Source organism: Apodemus sylvaticus, chromosome 7 (genome assembly GCF_947179515.1).
Source record: "Apodemus sylvaticus chromosome 7, mApoSyl1.1, whole genome shotgun sequence".
NCBI lineage: Eukaryota > Metazoa > Chordata > Mammalia > Rodentia > Muridae > Apodemus > Apodemus sylvaticus.
This window is the reverse complement of record NC_067478.1, coordinates 16,512,667-16,535,080: the sequence shown is the minus strand read 5'-3', so window position 1 is coordinate 16,535,080 and position 22,414 is coordinate 16,512,667. Positions and strand designations below refer to the sequence as shown.

At 38.1% G+C, this 22,414-nt stretch overlaps 1 protein-coding gene across 1 annotated transcript in view; it reads right to left on the bottom strand.

Annotated features, from left to right (window-relative positions):
• Dock3 (dedicator of cytokinesis 3) overlaps window positions 1-22,414 on the bottom strand; it is a 308,913-nt gene that overhangs the window by 228,041 nt on the left and 58,458 nt on the right. The window contains exon 4 of the mRNA XM_052189224.1: window positions 15,721-15,776. Coding sequence (XP_052045184.1) covers window positions 15,721-15,776 — 56 coding nt within the window. The remainder of the gene's footprint in view (window positions 1-15,720; window positions 15,777-22,414) is intronic.

Sequence of the window (22,414 nt, the reverse complement as noted above, 5' to 3'; positions counted from 1 at the left end):
GGGTTAAGAAATTGAATTTAAATATGTAGCAGTAGAGAATGGAGAACTGGGGGTAGTCAATAGAAAGTCCCAGATGCCAGGGAGCAAGAGGCTCCCAGGACCCAATGGGGATAACACTAGTCAAAATACCCAACAAAGGGGAAATAGAACCTGTAGAGGCCATCTCCAGTAGATAGGCACACATGGCCCCCAGTTGAGGGATGGAACCACACACCCTTCTCAAAATTTTTGACCCAGAATTGTTCCAGTCTAAAAGAAATGAGGGATAAAAATTAGAGCAGAGACTGAAGAAAAGGCCATCCAGATACTGTTGCACCTAGGGATCCATCCCACCTGCAGAAACCAAACTCAACACTATTGCTGATGCCAAGAAGCACTTGCTGACAGGAGCCTCTTATGGCTGTCCCCTGAGAGGCTCTGCCAGCACATGACTAATACAGATGCAGATACAGTCAACCATCAGACTGAGCCCAGGGACCCCAACAGAAGAGCTAGGGGAAGGACTGAAGGAGCTGAAGGGGATTGCAACTCCATAGGATAAACAACAATATCAACCAATTAGAATTCCCAAAGCCCCCTGGGACTAAACCACCAACTAAATAGTATGCATGGAGGGATCCATGGCTACATATGTACATATGTAATGATTACCTTATCTGGCATCAATGGGAGGGGAGGCCCTTTGTCCTGTGGAGGCTTGACTCAGTGTAGGGAAATGCTAGGGCAGTAAGGCAGGAGTGGGTGAGTGGGAGGAGTGGGCGGTGGTGGTGCTGGGTACTTATTGTTGTCTGTACACAAAGGGAGCTGAAGCTCCGTGCCCAAAAGCAGTGCAAGTGCCAGGAGACTCAGGCATGAAACATCATGCCGGATGTTTTTCATGGGTAGTAATGGCAGTGTGCCCTGGGCTAAGACATATCTTATCACTCCACTCCCCTGAGAACTAATATTTTACTGTAACACTGTTCTAACTCCAATAAAAGATATGTGATAGTGAAATGTGGCTAAAAGTTAGAACGGTCCATACTAAATCAAATTTCTTGCATTCTGAGGTAAAACAGAGGACCTGGGAGGAAGCAACAAGACATTCAGATTCACTATTTGCTCAATTCCCCCACCTAATAGCCACCTTCCTAGAACATAAACTCTTCCCAGATCAGCAGCCCCTTGGTTAGGATTATAATGGATATAGGCTAAACAACACCTCTCCCCCCCACCCCCCACAGAAAACTGTGTTAAGAAACTTGTCAGCTCTGACAAGATTAGAGAGGGTATTTACTGCCCTTTTTCTCCACAGGCTAGGTGAGGCTTTAAGAAAGTTTAAAGTTAGCTCAGCAGGTCCATCAATTTTTTACAGGAAAAGGTATTGATAAGCATACATTACAAGCTTAACCTCTTTACTGTTTTTGCTTTCACTAACTAGACCTTTCTGATAACTCGAATATAATACAGATAAAACAGTACTAGTCTGTTTTAGGTAGACTTCCTATTTTGTTTTTAACTAAGAATGTACTCTGGTGAGGGTGATGTGTGAAGTGTGTCTGTGGTAATTGTTTCTGGGGGTCATTCTGTATCTAAAACAGCACAGAACAAGAAACTTAACCTGAGACTAGAATTCTTAAAATAACTGTAACAAAACCTATATTGCTACATTTTATGCTTTTTAATTTATTCCAAGCTAAAATTATCATTTTTGATATATCTAATTAAAATGTATGAATATATATGTGTGTGAATATAAAAACTTTTAGTATAATTTTTCAACTTTCAATTATGGAATAAAGGCATTGGAACCTATCTGCCTGAGTTTCCTTATTTTACAAAACAGGTTTTCCAATGTTCTTATGTAAGTCAATTTTGGATTACAAACAAAAAACAAAACCTGTCATTTTAAAACCTAGCTGTTGCTGCCTGCTCAGCCTTGTAGAAGGTTGATTAGGACAGTGACCTATCTCTATGCTCTAACATGCCTGTATACAGTTACACAGACAAGCTTAGAGAAGGAAACAGATACAGAGTGGAGACAAGTTATAACATCCTCTTCCTGCCACTGGTAAAACAAACAAACAAACAAAAAATATGAAGAACAGTAAACACATTTTGCCCATGTTTCAGCTACACCTTCCTATTTTCTTTGAAAAATTTTTTTCTTAAAAAAAGATATATTTTCTAAAAGACAGAAAGAAACCATTAGATGCAAGAAGATACAAAAGGCTATGAAACAGCTCAAATATTAATATGCTTGTTCTCCTTGAAGAGGACCAGGGTTCATTGCTCAGCACCCACACTGGACGACTTACAACTCCAAGGGATCAGACATCCTCTTCTGGCACACCTAAGATACACACACACACACACACACATACACACACACACACAGAGAGAGAGAGAGAGAGAGAGAGAGAGAGATGCTTTAAATTTTCAGATCTAAAAACATGTATGTAGAAAGTTATAGATACAAAATGTATTTTGATAAAGAAGGTTAAATGACAAAGGAAAAGACTACAGGTCATAGTGTCCAAGTTAAGGATTACTACAGGAGTGGGAATGAGGAGGCACAGGACTAGACATAAGCTGTACTGTAGCTTTTCAATTGTAAAACTGTCTGTTAATCAGATAGTTATTAGAGAAATACAAAAAAGTAAAGACAAGGCCAGAAAGCTTGAGCATATTACAGTTCTCAGTCAGTCACAGTAAGATCTGTAAACACACAACTCAAAGAAGGACAGTATATAAATATGACTGTTAGTTTTTTAAGGCCCGGTATTACTACAAACTTAGTTCATGCACTATCTTCTCCAGTTAATAGGAAGAAACCTCAAAAGGAGACAATGGAACTCCAGACATGCTGACCTCCAATTGAACCAGCACCATTTGTTGAAAAGGCTATCTTTTTTTCCACTGGATGTTTTTGGCTCCTTTGTCAAAGATCAAGTGACCATAGGTGTGTGGGTTCATTTCTGGATCTTCAATTCTATTCCATTGGTCCACTTGTCTGTCACTGTGCGAATACCATGCAGTTTTTAATACTATTGCTCTGTAGTATTGCTTGAAGTCAGGGATACTGATTCCCCCAGAATTTCTTCCCCTTTCCTGGCTCCCCACTCCCCGAAAGTCCCATAAGCCCTCCTCCCTCCCCCTGATCTCCCATCCACCCCATCCCACTTCTCTGTTCTGATATTGCCCCATACTGCTGCACTGAGCCTTTCCAGAACCAGGGGCCACTCCTCCATTCTTCTTGGACATCATTTGATGGGTGGATTATGACTTGGGTATTCCAAGTTTCTAAGCTAATATTGGCTTATCAGTGAGTGCATACCATGATTGATCTTTTGAGACTAGGTTACCTCACCCCACCCCAGAGTGGTATCCAGCTGCTTCCCATAGCCCAACATCACATCTGCCTGGCACCAGCATGGGGTTATCGCAGTCAGAACTCCCCCGTCCTGACTCCCCAAGCACACAGCCCTGTGGCTGAGTAGACAACACGGGACCCCATTAACCCAATAGAACTGCAGGGACAAAAATGGAGAAGAGACTCAGGGAAAGGAAGTCCAGTGACCAGCCCAACTTGGGATCTATCTCAAGGGGAGGCTCCAATGTCTGACACTATTACTAATGCTATGGTGTGCTTATAGACAGGAGTCTACCATGGCTGTCCTGATAGGCTCAACCAGCAGCTGACTGAAACAGAGGTTGTGGATTCCTGTGGTTGAATTAGGGAAAGGCTGGAAGAATCTGAGGTTGCAAGAGATCCCTTAGGAAGACCAGCAGTCTCAACTAACCTAGACCCCTGAGATCCCTCAGACACCAAGCCATCAACCAGGCAGAACTGGTCAGAGGCCTAGTTTGGCCTCAGTAAGAGAAGAAACACCTAACCCTTGAGAAACTTGAGACCACAGGGAGTAGGGAGGCCTGGCAGGGTGGTGAGAAACATTCTCTTGGAGACAGGAAAGAGGAGGAATAGAACAAGGAGCTGTCAGAGAGCAGACCAGGAAGGGGATAACAACTGGACTATAAAAAAACAGAGTAAAGATTTAAAAAAAAAAGTGAGAGACTTTAGATGTGGTTCAGCAATAGAGTGCATATTTGTCACACATGGGACTCTATGTTTACTTCCCAACACACAAAGAAAAAAGAAAAGGGAGAAACAATTATTTTAATAGTGTTTTATATCATAATGTTGTTAATTTCTATATCATAATCTTGTAATTCTTATAATTCTCCAATAACATATTTTGCCTTGGAAGGCAGATCAATGATTTACTAATTATTACCACTTCCAAATCTAACCTTCTGAGCACTGATCTTTTTTTTTCTTTTAAAATTATTTTATTCATTTACATTCCAGATGTTCACACTCCTGGTGCCTCCTCACACAATTCTATATCCCATTTCCCTTCCTCTTTGCCTCTGCGAGAGTGCCCCAAGACACCCTGGTATCTGGCCATTTCCTGGGGTGTCAAGAATTAGGTGTATCCTCTCCAACTGAGGTCAGACAAGGTAGTCCTCTGTTACATATGTTCCAGGGCCTTAAACCAGCTCATGCATGCTGAGCACTGATCTTAAGGCTAAGCACATTAACATTATTACATAACCTCTTTTGTCAGCTGTAGACATGAGAAAGGTGTTTTCTACACTGTGTTTCTTTGTGTTCCTATAAGCAATTCTGTATGAATGAAAATTGGCTGTATCATCAAGTTGTATTTGGCATCAATAGAGTCTGCCCTTACTGCCATATTATTCATAAGTACCACCAGTGGCACTGTTATCTCCTTTCTCAAATGCTTCCACTCCAGCATTCCTCAAGAATGTCTCAAGACCAATTCATCCAGCTCCAAGGATCTGCTTGAACCACTGTATTGTACTTTGGATCCCAGACACTGGAGCAGACCACAGCTGCTGTTGTGCTGGGCAGATAGGCGGTTCGTCTGTGTGCCAGCCTGTTGTGGGGCCTGTGTCCTACGTGGAGATCAGCACAGGGAGTGACTCCCCGCCGCCACCTTCGCTGCCTGCTGGAGCAGAAAGGCAGCACCAGGTACTGAGATATCCCGAGTTAAAGATCTCTGGTGGCACAAACTACCAGGGGTCTGCCTGAGCCCAGGACCTGGGCAGATAGGTGGTTGTCTATGTGCTAGCAAGTCGTGGGTCCTTTGCCATACAGGGTGATCAGCATTTGGAGGGACTACCCACCACCATCTTAACTCCATGACATAGCACTTGGGGAGCACCAGGTTCACTGAGATAACCCAAGAATAACACTGCTTGGGGCAAGACATAGCAGGGCTCCAATGGCACACTAGAGGAAGGCAGCACATCAGCAATCTGTGCCAGGGGAAACCCAGTCATCCAGTGTCGCAGAAATAGCCTTACAGGCTCACAGGAGGTTGAAGCACCAGCCAGTGACAACAAGACCAATTAACACCAGTGAGAACTAGATGGATAAAGGCAAACATAGGAACGTCACTAACAGAAACCAAGGCAATATGGCAGCATCTGAACCCAATTCTCCAATAACAGCAAGTCCTGGATACCCCAACACACCAGGAAAACAAGATTTGGATTTAAAATCACTGGTCATGATGCTGTTAGAGAAACACTTGAAGGACATAAATAAATCTCTTAAAGAAATGCAGGAGAAAAATGATCAAAAGCTAGAAGCCCTTACAAGGGAAACACAAAAATCATTGAAAGAAATTCAGGAGAATATGGGTCAAAAAATAGAAACCAATAAGGAGAAAATTCAAAAATCACTTAAAGAAATACAGGAGAACTTTGGGCAACAGGCAGAAGTCATGAAAGAGGAAACACAAAAATCTCTTAAAGATTTACAAGAAAACACAAACAAGCAAGTGAAAGAGCTGAGCAAAACCATCCAGGATCTAAAAACAGAAGTAGAAACAACTAAGAAATAACAAAGGGAGACAACTTTGGAGATAGAAAGCCTTGGGAAGAAATCAGGGGACAGAGATGCAAATATCTACAACAGAATACAAGAAACAGACGAAAGAATCTCTGATTCTGAAGATACCATAGAAACCATGGACTCAACGGTCAAAGAAAATGCAAAATGCAAAAAGCTTGTAACCCAAAACATCCAGGAAATCCAGGACACAATGAGAAGACCAAACCTAAGGATTATAGGCACAGAAGAGAGGGAAGATTTACAAGCCAGTAAATAGCTTCAACAAAATTATGGAAGAAAACATCCCTAACCTAAAGAGAGAGATGCCCATGAATACACAAGAAGCCTACAGAACTCCAAACAGATTGGACCAGAACAGAAATACCTCCTGTCACATAATAATCAAAACCCCAAATGTACTAAACAAAGAAAGGATACTAAAGGCAGTAAGAGGAAAAGAACAAGTAACAAATAAGGGAAGACCTATCAGAATCACACCAGACTTCTCACCAGAGACCATGAAAGCTAGAAGATCCTGGGCAGATCTCATGCAGACTCTAAGAGAACACAAATGCCAGCCAAGACTACTATACCCAGCAAAACTCTCAATCACTACAGATGGTGAAACCAAGATATTCCATGACAAAACCAAATTTACACAATATCTTTCCACAAACCGAGTCCTACAAAGGACAATGAGGGAAAACACCAATACAAGGAGGGAAACTATACCCTGGAAAAAGCAAGATAATAACCTTCTTTCATCAAACCCAAAAGAAGCTAACCACTCAAATATAAAATTAACATCAAAAATTATAGGAAGCAATAATCACTATTCCTTAATATCTCTTAACATCAATGGACTCAATTACCCAATAAAAAGACATAGACTAACAGACTAGATACATAAACAGAGCCCTACATTTTGCTGCATACAAGAAACACGCCTCAGTCTCAAAGACAAAAACTACCTTAGAGTAAAAGGCTGGAAGACCATTCTACAAGCAAATGGTCTCAGGAAACAAGCTGGAGTAGCCATTCTAATATCAGATAAAATAGACTTTCAAACTAAAGTCATCAAAAGAGTCACAAAAGGACCCTTCTTGCTGGTCTTAGGAAAAATTCACCAAGAAGAACTCTCAATTCTGAACATCTATGCTCCAAATGCAAGGGTACCCTCATTCATAAAAGAAACTTTACTAAAGCTCAAAGCACACATTGCACCTAACACAATAATTATGGGTGACTTCAACACCCCATTCTCCTCAATGGACCAATCAGGAAAACAGAAACTAAACAGGGACACAATGAAACTAATTGAAGCTTTGGACCAATTAGATTTAACATATATATATATATGTATATATATATATATATACACACACACACACACACACACACACACATACATACATACAAAACATTTCATCCCAAAGCAAAAGGATATACATTTGTCTCAACACCTCATGGTACCTTCTCCAAAATCGATCATATAATTAGTCACAAGACAGACTCCAACAAATATAAGAAGATCGAAATAATCCCATGCCTCCTATCAGATCACTAGGAAGTAAAAGTGGTCTTCAATAGCAACAAAAACAACAGAAATCCCACTTACACATGGAAACTGAACAATACTCTACTCAATGATACCTTGGTCAAGGAATAAAGAAAGAAAGAAATCAAAGACTTTTTGGAATTTAATGAAAATGAAGACACAACATACCCAAATCTATGGGACACAATGAAAGCAGTGCTAAGAGGAAAACTCATAGCCCTGAGTGCCTCCAAAAAGAAAATGGAGACAGCATACACTAGCAGCTTAATGACACACCTGAAAGCCCTGGAGCAAAAATAAGCAAATTCACCCAGGAGGAGTAGAAGGCAGGAAATCATCAAACTCAGGGCTGAAATCAATCAAGTAGAAACTAAGAGAACCATACAAAGAATCAACAAAACCAGGAGCTGGTTCTTTGAGAAAATCAACAAGATAGATAAACTCTTAGCCAGATTAACCAAAGGGTACAGAGACAGTATCCAGATTATCAAAATTAGAAATGAAAACAGAGATATAACAACAGAAACTGAGGAAATTCAAAAAAATCATCAGATCTTACTACCAAAGCCTATACTCAACACAACTGAAGAATATGGAGGAAATGGACAATTTCCTAGACAGATACCAAACACCAAAATTAAATCAGGATCAAATAGATCATCTAAACAGGCCCATAACCCCTAAAGAAATAAAAGGGGTCATAGAAAGTCTACCAACCAAAAAAAGCACAGGACCAGATAGCTTCAGTGCAGTATTCTATCAAACCTTCAAAGAAGACCTAACACCAATACTCTTCAAACTGTTCCACAAAATAGAAACAGAAGGAATACTACCCAACTCATTCTACGAAGCCACAATTACACTGATACCAAAACCACACAAAGATCCAACAAAGAAAGAGAACTTCAGGTCAATTTCCCTTATGAATATAGATGCAAAAATACTCAATAAAATTTGTGCCAGCCGAATCCAATAACACATCAAAACGATCATTCACCACGATCAAGAGGGCTTCATCCCAGGGATGCAGGGATGGTTCAATATAAGGAAATCCATCAATGCAATCCACAAACAATACATAAACAAACTCAAAGAAAAAAAAAACCACATGATCATTGTGTTAGATGCTGAAAAAGCTTTTGACAAAATTCAGCATCCTTTCATGCTAAAAGCCTTGGAAAGAACAGGAATTCAAGGTCCATACCTAAACATAGTTAAAGCAATATACAGCAAACCAGTAGCCAACATCAAACTAAATGGAGAGAAACTTGAAGGAATTCCACTAAAATCAGGGACTAGACAAGGTTGCCCTCTCTCTCCATATCTTTTCAATATAGTACTTGAAGTATTAGCTAGAGCAATTAGACAAGATAAGGAGGTCAAAGGGATTCAAACTGGAAAGGAAGAAGTCAAATTATCACTATTTGCAGATGACATGATAGTATACTTAAGTGACCCAAAAAACTCCACCAGAGAACTCCTACAGCTGATAAACAACTTCAGCAAAGTGGCAGGTTATAAAATCAACTCAAGCAAATCAGTTGCCTTCCTATACTCAAAGATAAGCAGGCTGAGAAAGAAATTAGGGAAATGACACCCTTCACAATAGCCACAAACAATATAAAGTATCTTGGTGTGACTCTAACCAAACAAGTGAAAGATCTATACGACAAGAACTTCAGGTCACTGAAGAAGGAAATTGAAGAAGACCTCAGAAAATGGAAAAATCTGCCATGCTCGTGGATTGGCAGGATTAATATAGTTTAAAAGGCCATCTTGCCAAAAGCAATATATAGATTCAATGCAATCCCCATCAAAATCCCAACTCAGTTCTTCACAGAGTTAGAAAAAGCAATTCTCAAGTTCATCTGGAATAACAAAAAACCCAGGATAGCTAAAACTATTCTCCACAGTAAAAGAACTTCTGGGGGAATTAGTATCCCAGACCTCAAGCAATACTACAGAGCAATAGTGTTAAAAAATGCATGGTATTGGCACAATGACAGGCAAGTGGACCAATGGAATAGAATTGAAGACCCAGAAATGAATCCACACAGCTATGGTCACTTAATCTTCAACAAAGGAGCTGAAAACATCCACTGGAAAAAAGATAGCCTTTTCAGCAAATGGTGCTGGTTCAATTGGAGGTCAGCATGCAGGAAAATGGGAATTGATCCATTCTTATCTCCTTGTACTAAGCTCAACTCCAAGTGGATCCAGGACCTCCACATAAAACCAGTCACACTAGAACTAATAAAAAAGAAACTGGGGAAAACCCTTGAGGACATAGGCACAGGGGAAAAATTCCTGAACAGAACACCAATAGCTTATGCTCTAAGATCAAGAATTGACAAATGGGACCTCATAAAATTACAAAGTTTCTGTAAGGCAAAGGACAACGTCAAAAGGACAAAACGGCAACAAACAAATTGGGAAAAGTTCTTCACCAATCCTATATCCGATAGAGGGCTAATATCCAATATATACAAAGAACTCAAGAAGTTAGACCCCAGGGAACCAAATAACCTTATTAAAAAATGGGGTATATCTACACAATGGAGTACTATTCAGCCATTAGAAACAATGAATTCATGAAATTCTTAGGCAAATGGATGGAGCTAGAGAACATCATACTAAGTGAGGTAACCCAGACTCAAAAGGTGAATCATGGTATGCACTCACTAATAAGTGGTTATTAACCTAGAAAACTGGAATACCCAAAACATAATCCACACATCAAATGAGATACAAGAAGAAAGCAGGAGTGGTCCCTGGTTCTGGAAAGACTCAGTGAAACAGTATTTGGCAAAACCAGAACGGGGAACTGGGAAGGGGTGGGAGGGAGGACAGGGGAAGAGAAGGGGGCTTACGGGACTTTCGGGGAGGGGGGTGGCTAGAAAAGGGGAAATCATTTGAAATGTAAATAAATTATATCGAATAAAAAAAATGGGGTACAGACCTAAACAAAGAATTTTCACCTGAAGAAATTCAGATGGCCGAGAAGCACCTTAAGAAATGCTCAACATCATTAGCCATTAGGGAAATGCAAATCAAAACAACCCTAAGATTTCACCTCACACCAGTCAGAATGGCGAAGGTTAAAAACTCAGGAGACAGCAGGTGTTAGCGAGATATGGAGAAAGAGGAACACTTCTTCACTGCTGGTGGGATTGTAAGATAATACAATCACTATGGAAATCAGTCTGGCAGTTCCTAAGAAAACTGGACATGACACTTCCAAAGGACCCTGCTATACCTCTCCTGGGCATATACCCAGAGAATTCCCTGGCATGCAATAAGGACACATGGTCCACTATGTTCATAGCAGCCTTATTTATAATAGCCAGAAGCTGGAAAGAACCCAGATATCCCTCAATGGAGGAATGGATACAGAAAATGTGGTATATATACACAATGGAGTACTATTCAACAATTAAAAACAATGAATTCATGAATTTTTTAGGCAAAAGAATAGAACTGGAAAATATCATCCTAAGCGATGTAACGCAATCACAAAAGAATACACATGGAATGCAATCATTGATAAGTGGATATTAATTAGCCCTGAAGCTCTGAATACTGAAGATACAATTAGCATATCAAATGATTCCCATGAAGAAAGAAAAAGAGGGCCCTAATCCTGGAAAGGCTTGATCCAGCATTGTACAGGGAGTACAAGGACAGAGAAAAGGGAAGGGGAAAGATAGGAGAGAATGGATGGAGAGAACAGGACTTATGGGACATATGGGGAGGGGGAAACTGGGAAAGAGGAAAGCTTTTGGATTGTAAACAAAGAATATAGAAAATAAAAATATATACTAAAAAAAAGAAACAGAGGAACACTACCCAACTCATTCTACGAAACCACAATTATGCTGATACCAAAACTACACAAAGATCCAACAAAGAAAGAGAATTTCAGGCCAATATCCCTTATGAATATCGATGCAAAAACACTCAATAAAATTCTTGCCCACCGAATCCAAGAACACATCAAAACGATCATCCACCATGATCAAGTAGGCTTTATCCCAGGAATGCAGGGTTGGTTCAATATACAGAAATCCATCAATGCAATCCACTACATAAACAAACTCAAAGAAAAAAAACCACATGGTCATTTCATTGGATGCTGAAAAAGCATTTGACAAAATTCAGCATCCTTTCATGCTAAAAGCCTTGGAAAGAACAGGAATTCAAGGTCCATATCTAAACATAGTAAAAGCAATATACAGCAAACCGGTAGCCAACATCAAACTAAATGGAGAGAAACTTGAAGCAATTCCACTAAAATGAGGGACTAGACAAGGCTGCCCCCCCTCCATATCTTTTCACTATACTTCTTGAAGTCCTAGCTAGAGCAATTAGACAACATAAGGAGGTCAACGGGATACAATTTGGAAAGGAAGAAGTCAATTTTTGCTATCACTATCACTATTTGCAGATGATATTGATAGTATACTTAAGTAACCCAAAAAACTCTACCAGAAAACTCCTACAGCTGATAAACAACTTCAGCAAAGTGGCTGGTTACAAAATCAACTCAAGCAAATCAGTAGCTTTTCTATACTCAAAGGATAAGCAGACTGAGAAAGAAATTAGGGAAATGACACCCTTCACAATAGCCACAAACATAATAGCATAAAGTATCTTGGGGTGACTCTAACCAAACACATGAAAGACCTATACAACAAGAACTTCAGATCTCTGAAGAAGGAAATCGAAGAAGACCTCAGAAAATGTAAAAATCTTCCATGCTTGTGGATTGGCAGGATTAATATAGTTAAAATGGCCATCTTGCCAAAAGCAATCTACAGAATCAACGCAATCCTCATCAAAATCCCAACTCAGTTCTTCATAGACTTAGAAAGAGCAATTCTCAAATTCATCTGGAATAACAAAAAACCCAGGATAGCTAAAACTATTCTCAACAGTAAAAGAACTTCTGGGGGAATCACTATCTCAGACCTCAAACATTACTAAAGAGCAATAGTGATAAAAAAAAACTGCATGGTATTGCTACAATGACAGGCCAGTGAATCAATGGAATAGGATTGAAGACCTAGAAATGAACCCACACACCTATGGCCACTTGATCTTCAATAAAGGAGCTGAAAACATCCAGTGGAAAAAAAGATAGCCTTTTCAGCAAATGGTGCTGGTTCAACTGGAGGTCAGCATGCAGGAGAATGCGAACTGATCCATTCTTATCTCCTTGTACTAAGCTCAACTCCAAGTGGATCAAGGACCTCCACATAAAACATGACACACTGAAACTAATAGAAAATAATAAAATAATAAAATATTTAATAATAATAATAATAATAATAATAATAATAATAATAATAAAAGGGAAGATCCTTGAGGACATGGGCACAGGGGAAAAGTTCCTGAACAGAATACCAATAGCTTATGCTATAAGATCAAGAATTGACAAATGGAACCTCATAAAATTACAAAGTTTCTGTAAGGCAAAGGACACCATCAAAAGGACAAAACTGCAACCAACAGATTGAGAAAGGATCTTCACCAACTCTAAATCCAACAGAGGGCTAATATCCAATATATACAAAGAACTCAAGAAGTTAGACCCCAGAGAACCAAAAAGCCCTATTAAAAAATGGCGTACACAGCTAAACAAAGAATTTTCACCCGAATAATTTCGGATGGCTGAGAAGCACCTTAAGAAATGTTCAACATCATTAATCATTAGGGAAATGCAAATCAAAACAACCCTGAGATTTCACCTCACACCAGTTAGAAGGCTAAGGTTAAAAACTCAGGAGACAGCAGGTGTTGGCAAGGATGTGGAGAAAGAGGAACATTCCTCCACTGCTGGTGGGATTGCAAGATGGTACAATCACTTTGGAAATCAGTTTGGCAGTTCCTCAGAAAAATGGACATGACACTTCTGGAGGACCCTGCTATACCTCTCCTGGGCATATACCTAGAGGATTCCTAGCATGCAATAAGGACACATGTTCCACTATGTTCATAGAAGACTTATTTACAATAGCCAGAAGCTGGAAAGAACCCAGATGCCCCTCAATGGAGGAATGGATACAGAAAATGTGGTATATTTACACAATGGAGTACTACTCAGCAATTAAAAACAATGAATTCATGAAATTCTTAGGCAAATGGTTGGAACTGGAAAATATCCTAAGTGAGGTAACCCAGTCACAAAAGAATACACATGGAATGCAATCTCTGATAAGTGGATATTAATTAGCCCAGAAGCCCTGAATACCCAAGGCACAAATCGCCTAACAAATGACTCCCATGAAGAAGTATGGAGAAGGTCCTGATCCTGGAAAGTATTGATCTAGCACTGGAGGGGAATATAAGGACAGAGAAAAAAAGGAGGGAGGTGACTGGAGAATGGATGGAGAGAAAAAAGTCTATGGGACATATGGGGAGGGGGGGATCCGGGAAAGGGGAAATCATTTGGAATGTAAACAAAGAAAATAGAAAAAAATATATATATATAAACATAAAATAAAAATAAAAATAAAAAACAAACAAAAAAAAACCATGAGCACAAATAACATCTTACATTACATTCCACTTCATTTCACTAATGTATTTTCTTTTCACAGCTCAAATTTAAATGACTAAGGTACTCTGATGCTTATTTGTTCTCAGGTCAAATTTTTTCCTAGGTGAAAATTAAACAACTTAAATTTTACATTTTTTTTATTTTATATATTCTTTGTTTACATTCCAAAAGCTTTCCCTTTTCCCCGTTCCTACATTTTAAGATGAAGTTTAAAAAATAAAGTAACTATAAAGTAGGACATGGCAACAACAAGAAATACCTTAAAAAGAACCCTCAACATGTAAAACAACAAGTGTTAGAATTTGGAATGTTTATTTCTCATCACTTTTCTGTGAAGATTGCTTTTGTTTTTCTTGTTATTGTGTTGTTGAATAAATGTCTTTTTTTCAATGTTTTATTTTAAATTGTGTCATCGAAAACAGATTTTTTTTTTACTCACACATCCTGACTAGTTTTCCCTTCGTTCACTCCTCCTAGTTTCTCCCCACTCATCTAGATCCATACCCTCTCTGTTCTGTCTTTCATTAAAACACAAACAGAGGTGGATTAAAATACAAAGGTGGATGGTCTCAGCTAGCCATTGGACAGAGCACGGGGACCCCAATGGAGGAGCTAGAGAAAAGACTGAAGGAGCTGTAGGGGTTTACAACCCCATAGGAAGAACAACAATATCAAGCAACCAGACCTCCCAGATCTGCCAGGAACTAAACCACCAATCAAGAAGTACACATGAAGGGACCCATGGCTCTAGCCATATATGTAGCAGAGGATGGCCTTGTTGGACATCAGTGGGAGGAGAGGCACTTGGTCCTGGGAAGTCTTGATGCCTCAGTGTAGGGGAATGCCAAGGTGGGGAAGCGGGAGTGGGTGGGTAGGTGGGGGAACACCCTCATAGAAGCAGAAGGAGGAAAGATGGGATAAGGGGTTTTCAGAGGGGAAACCAGGACAAGGTATAACATTCGAAATATAAATAAAGAAAATATCTAATAATTTTTTAAAAAATAAAAAAACACAATTGGCTTTTAATGGAAAATAAAATAAAATAAAACACATCAGAATTTGACAAAACAAGCAGAAGAAAAAGAGTCTAAGTTAGGCACACTCATTCATACTCTCAGAAATCCTATAAGAACACTAAACTCTGGAGGTATATGCCTTTAAACCTAGCACTCTGGAGGTAGAGCAGGTCCAAGTCTGAGACCAGCCCTGGTTTCATAATAAGTTCCAAGCCAATGAGGACTAAACAGGCAGGTCCTGTCTCAAAAACAAAACAAAAATTTATTTTTGTTTTTCAAATGTGTGCTTTAATGTATCCATTTTTATACATATTTTTATCCATAAGGTATACCTTTAAATATGTTTTACCTCTACTTATAAACAAAAGATTTTAAAAGTTTCCTTCACTTTTCCATGTAACAGTGAAATGACAAATTTATCTCTAATGCTTAGTCTATATGATTAGCCTCAAAATTGTACCTAATGTACTTATAAAAACACTACATGTACAGCTGATTTGAAAAAATTTATAGTTTAAGGTATTCATCCAGAATATGGCTTTTAAAACTTGGAGCTCAGGATTCTATTATAATAATAAAAGTATATTTTTAAAAACTTGCCAATAATGTATTTTAAACTATGAATGAAATCAGACGTCTTCTGAAACCTCTAATAATTATAAATAAACTTAGGCTAATTACTCACCCCCTGTTACTGACAATTGCCTTTTTCAAATGAATATAATTTGCAGGAAAGAGCCCCTGTAAAACAAACAAAAATTCCAGTTAATAAAATATAAATTGTGATTAACATCTCATAAATATTAAAAGAGAATTGAAATGCAGTAGACAGTCTATTAAAACAACCCCTTTGCACATTAAGAATACAGAGTTAAATGCAAAAGCATTAGGTTGTGATTCTATGACCATGTGTAACTAAACTATCCTCGGGATAAAAAATAAGAAGAAGATTTTGTAAGATTGGTCACTGAAAATACTCACAAGGCAATGGTAATTAGAAGCTAAGGCTAAATGCAAGCTGAAGGTATTTTCTTCTTTATTCAAAAGGTCCCAAAAAGTTTTTCTACAGTTTAAGACTTATTTACTATGAATTGAGCTAGAAATTGAAATGGGCTAGAAATTGAAGTTAGTCAAAAAAAGCTTGTGACAGAGCCAACTATAGGTCCTGACATTTTTTTCTAAATTCTGAAATTCTGTGATTTTCCGTGGAAACCATACATTGTAACTGGTTTGTACAGTAACATCCTGACAGCTAGGCACGGAATGAAAAGGTCTCTCATTTTAGATTCTTTTTTTTTATTCGATATATTTTTTATTTACATTTCAAATGATTTCCCCTTTTCTGGCCCCCCACTCCCAGAAAGTCACATAAGCCCCCTTCCCTCCCCCTGTTCTCCCACCCACCCCTTCCCACTTCCCTGTTCTGGTTTTGCCCTATACTGCTTCACTGAGTCTTTCCAGAACAAGTGGCCACTCCTCCGTTCTTCTTGTACCTCATTTGATGTGTAGATTATGTTTTGGGTATTCCAGTTTTCTAGGCTAATATCCACTTATTAGTGAGTGTATACCATGACTGATCTTTTCAAACTGGGTTACCTCACTTAGTATGATGTTCTCCAGCTCCATCCATTTGCCTAAGAATTTCATGAATTCATTGTTTCTAATGGCTGAATAGTACTCCATTGTGTATATATACCACATTTTTTGCATCCATTCTTCTGTTGAGGGATACCTGGGTTCTTTCCAGCTTCTGGCTACTATAAATAGGAACATAGTGGAGCATGTATCCTTATTACATGCTGGGGAATTCTCTGGGTATATGCCCAGGCTCGCATCCTTAACTGCCTGCCTTATCTGACCATAGCGGAACTGTTTACTGTGTTTTGATCACTAAATACAAGTTAAAGAACTGCAAACCATGTAGTCCCATCTATAAAGGATAAAGTAGTCTTCATGTTAGGTAGATTTGTTTATTACAAACTATACAGCATAGATTTATAATATGTGAAGTATAAATGTCCTTTGACTTCAAGAAAGTTGAGAGTTGTTCTTTTATGTATTCTGAAGATTTTAGACAACAGTGGCCTGAGAAGTTATTAAAGACAGTGACTTGTTTTTGTTTCTTTTAAGGAATCACAATTTTGTGAGAATGTTTGTCTTAGTAGTGTATTTGCTTTAATATTATTTTCTAAAGAACAAGGTTATTTTTCTGAAAGAAAGATACTTATCCTTCTTTACTAAATTCCCCACTAAACAACATCCCCCCCAAAACATGTGTTTCAAAAAAACCTAAAAGTTTTATTTTAGTTTTTCTGTATTGAGGGGAATCTTTAATTTAAAAACTTTTGGTGCTTACAATATATTTGTTAAGTTTTAGTAGGCCTCATCTTCCTCGATAATATTAAAGCTAAAAATAAATGTTTTCAGTAGCAGGAATAGCAGCGCTTACAAAGCTGCTGTCAGGACAAGTATTTGGAGTAGTGTTTTACTGACATATCTGTAAGTACATTCATTGTAGAAATGCATACTTGATTATGCATATGGTTTTGATCAAGTAAACTATACAAACCACTTTAATAATTCAAAATATGCAGACTTTGTGTATATTTAGCTTAGTGCACTAAATTATTATTATACTTAGCTTATAGTAATGATTAAATTGCATTTAAAGAGGTCACTGAATATTACTGTTTATAAAACTTACTGTTGCTTCTTAACATTTTATCTCTATTTTAGTACTATCTAAATCATTACTTGAGAAAATACACCTTATTTGATCTATTGATACAGGAATAAAGAAAAAAGACTTTAAGAAGCAAAAATGCCTTACCAAATACAAAAATAATTCCTTGTAGCTTATCAGATTACAGATTAAAGCTAGAAAGCAAGAGAAACTACACAAAATTTGGACACCAAATTTGACTTAACACTAAAAATAAAAATCAAGGAAGCAATTAAAATAAAATTCTAGAATCAAATTAAAATGAGAGAGCACAACATCCTAGAACCTTTGGAATGTAGCAAAGCATTCCTAAGAGGGAATCATATCTGTAAATATAAAAAAATTTCATATTTGCATTGAAAAAATGTCAGTAAATTCGCAAATAAATAATTTAATGATATACCTCAAAGATGTAGAGAAACAAGAAGCCAAACCCAAATGCACCAAACCTCAAGAAATAATGCATATATTATATGATATATATATATATATATATATATATATATATATATATATATCAGTGCAAAAATTAACAAAATACAGGCTAAATGAACAATACATAAAATCCATCAAACAAAGAGTTATTCTTATAAAAATGAACAAACCATTTTGAGACAGCTGTTATTAATAAAATTAGATATGAAAAGGGTACAACATACTTCAATAAAATCCAGAGGATTGTGAGAAACTATTTTGAAAATTTATACTCCAAAAGAAATATCCAGAAGAAATAAATTTTTAAACAGCTGTAGTCTTTACCAAATTTAAAGTATAAACAACTTAAAGAGATGCATAAGAAGCAATAAGAGTGAAGCAGTAATTACAACTCCCACATTGAAAATTCCAAGACGAAAAGGATTCATTGCTACCAAATATTTAAGAAATATCTAACATCAATTTAAAGGTAACTCCTTAAACTGTTTGACCAAATACAAAGAGAAGGTACACTACTAAACTCCCATGAAATCAGTATTATGAATACCAAAACTAGTTAATACAACAAAACTGCAGCCCAGTTTACTTAATGAACACAGATTTTTAAATTCTCAACAAAATATTCACAATGCAAACTGATGATGACATTTCGATCTTACATCTCCATCAAGCTGGTTTTATCTCCTAGACACATGGGTGGGTCAACAAATGCAAAATAATAAATATAATGCACTATACAAAAAGACTTGAGGACAGAATTAAAACGATCATCTCAATATGTACATAAAAGCATTTTGATAAAAATCCAACATCATTTCATGATAAAATAAGAAACTAGGATGAGACAGAACATACCTCAATATAATAATGGCTACATATGACAAACCCATAAGCTAATATTATATTAAATGGAGAAACTAAGAATATTTCCTCCAAAATACGAAGTGACACAAAGGATTTCACTCTTTAATATTTAGTGCTCAGAACTTTAGTGACTAAATAAGAAAGAAACAAAAGAGATAAAATAGGACAGGAAGAGGTTAAGTCATCCCCACTTGCAGATGACATGATCTTATACTTAAGGATACTACAGACACCAGAAAACTCTTAAATCTGATAAATACTTTTGGCAAAGCAGCAGAATTCAAAAAGTACCATAAAAATTTTAATAGCTTTTCTACATACCAATAAGAAAGTGGCCAAAAAAGAAATTAGGAAAAATAATTAATCGTCAATGTTTTTTTTTTAAAGAGGGTGGAAGGGGAGAAAACTGTGTTCTTACAGAAGAGTAGAGTTTGGTCCTCTGCTCTTATGTCAGGAGCTCTAGCTTGAGCTCCATGGGATAGAATACTCTCTCCTATATTCTGTGAGCACTGGCACACATGTATGCACACACACATGGGATAGGATACTCTCTCCTATATTCTGTGAGCACTGGCACACATGTATGCACACACACATGGGATAGAATACTCTCTCCTATATTCTGTGAGCACTGGCACACATGTATGCACACACACATGGGATAGCATACTCTCTCCTATATTCTGTGAGCACTGGCACACATGTATGCACACACACATGGGCCTATAAACAAACATAAATTACAAGATAAATCTTTTTAAACTAAAAATAAGCCACATTGGGGAGATTTTCTTTAAAAGAGAAAAAACCTCTACAATAAAAACTTTAAAACACTGAAGTTTTAAATTGAATGATACTGATAAAGTAACTAGAAAACAAAGACATAGAAAGTAACTAGAAAACAAAGACATTTCATGCTTAGATACTGGCACAATTAATTTTAAAAAACATATTACTAAAGAAAATTCTAAAGATTCAATGTTATACCCATCCAAATATACATCATTGACAGTTCTCATTGAACTAAAAACAAAAATTCTAAAATCATACAGAACTACAGTGATCTCTAAAAGCCACAGCATTCCTAAATATCACAATACCTGATCTCAATTAGCCAAATTGACAAAGACAGCATTGTACTGACAGACGGACATGTGGACCAAGGGAATAGAAAAGACAACACAGGAAAAAAAAATACCCACCCAGCTACGGGCACCAAAGTTTTCACAAAAGTGTTAAACCCATACTTTGGAATGAAGGAGGGGAGATAGTTTCTTCAACAAATGGTACCGAAACCAGATTATCTTATTACCATAAGAGTGAAGTTAAGTGGTTCCAGTTCTGAGGCCTCTGGCTGGAGCCTTCAGATCGCTCTGCTTTCGGATCCAGATCAGCCTGGGTGGCAACGCCACATCTCCAGGTCCAAGAGGCAAGAGGGGCTTCGGGAGGCCAGCTGGGAGAAGTCAGTGTGCTCTGGTGAACCCAGCGGGCACCGGCAGGATCCTTCAGGTGTCTGCATTGGGATCTGAACAGCCTGGGCCACAGCATTCGGTCTCCAGGAAGTGCTCCCAGACTGCCTCTGGGTGCACACAGCTTGCTCCAGTGGCACAGAGCTTAGGTTCCAGTCCTGAGGCCTCTGGCGAGGGCCCTCAGGTCACTCAGCTTTCGGATCCAGATCAGCCTGGGCAGCAACTCCACATCTCCAGGTCCTACAAGAGGCAAGAGGGGCTTCCGGGAGGCCAGCTGGGAGAAGTCAGTGTGCTCTGGTGAATCCAGCGGACCCAGCAGGAGCCTTCAGGTGTCTGCTTCAGGATCTGAACAGCCTGGGTAACAGCACCCTGTCTCCAGGCAGTGCAGGAGGTAAGCTGTGCACCAGAGGCCACCTGGGAAGAGGCAGCTTGCACTGGTGAGTCCAGCATTGACAAGACCAACTAACACCAGTGAAAACTAGATGGCAAAAGGCAAACGCAGGAACGTCACTAGCAGAAATCAAGGCAATATGGCAACAACTGAACCCAATTCTCCTTTAACAGCATGTCCTGGATACCCCATCACACCAGTAAAACAAAACTTGGATTTAAAATCACTGGTCATGATGCTGGTACAGGAACACATGAAGGGCATACTTAAAGAAATTCAAGAGAAAATGGATCAAAAGTTAGAAGCCCTTGCAAGGGAAACACAAAAATCATTGAAAGAAATTCAGGAGAATACAAAAGCCAATAAGGAGGAAAAGCAAAAATCACTTAAAGAAATACAGGAGAACTTTGGTCAACAGGCTGAGGTCATGAAAGAGGAAACACAAACATCTCTTGAAGAATTACAGGAAAGCACAAACAAGGAAGTGAAGGAGCTAAGCAAAACCATCCAGGATCTAAAATCAGAAGTAGAAACAACTAAGAAAACTCAAAGGGAGACAACTTTGGAGATAGAAAGCCTTGGGAAGAAATCAGGGGACATAAATGCAAATATCAACAACAGAATACAAGAGATAGAAAGAATCTCAGATGCTGAAGATACCATAGAAACCATGGACTCAACAGTTAAAGAAAATGCAAAATGCAAAAAGCTTGTAACCCAAAACATCCAGGAAATCCAGGACACAATGAGAAGACCAAACCTAAGGATTATAGGCATAGATGAGAGTGAAGATTTACAACTAAAAGGGCCAGCAAATATCTTCAATAAAATTATGGAAGAAAACTTCCCTAACCTAAAGAGAGAGATGCCCATGAATATACAAGAGGCCTACAGAACTCCAAACAGACTGGACCAGAACAGAAATACTTCCTGTCACATAATAATCAAAACATCAAATGTACTAAACAAAGAAAGAATATTAAAGGCAGTAAGAGAAAATGGCCAAGTAACATATAAAGGAAGACCTATCAGAATCACAGCAGACTTTTCACCTGAGACTATGAAGGCTAGAAGATCCTGGGCAGATCTCATGCAGACTCTAAGAGAACACAAATGCCAGCCAAAACTATATATCCAGCAAAACTCTCAATCACCATAGATAGAGAAACTAAGATATTCCATGACAAAACCAAGTTTACCCAATATCTATCCACAAACCCAGCCCTACAAAGGATAATAGGAGGAAAATACCAATACAAGGAGGGAAACTTCACCCTGGAAAAAGCAAGATAGTAACCTTTCATCAAACCCAAAAGAAGTTAACCAATCAAATTTAAAAAATAACGTCAAAAATGACAGGAAGTTAACAATCACTATTCCTTAATATCTTATGTTCCTTAACATCAATGGACTCAATGCCCCAATAAAAAGACATAGACTAACCGACTGGATACGTAAATAGGACCCTACATTTTGCTGCATACAGGAAACACACCTC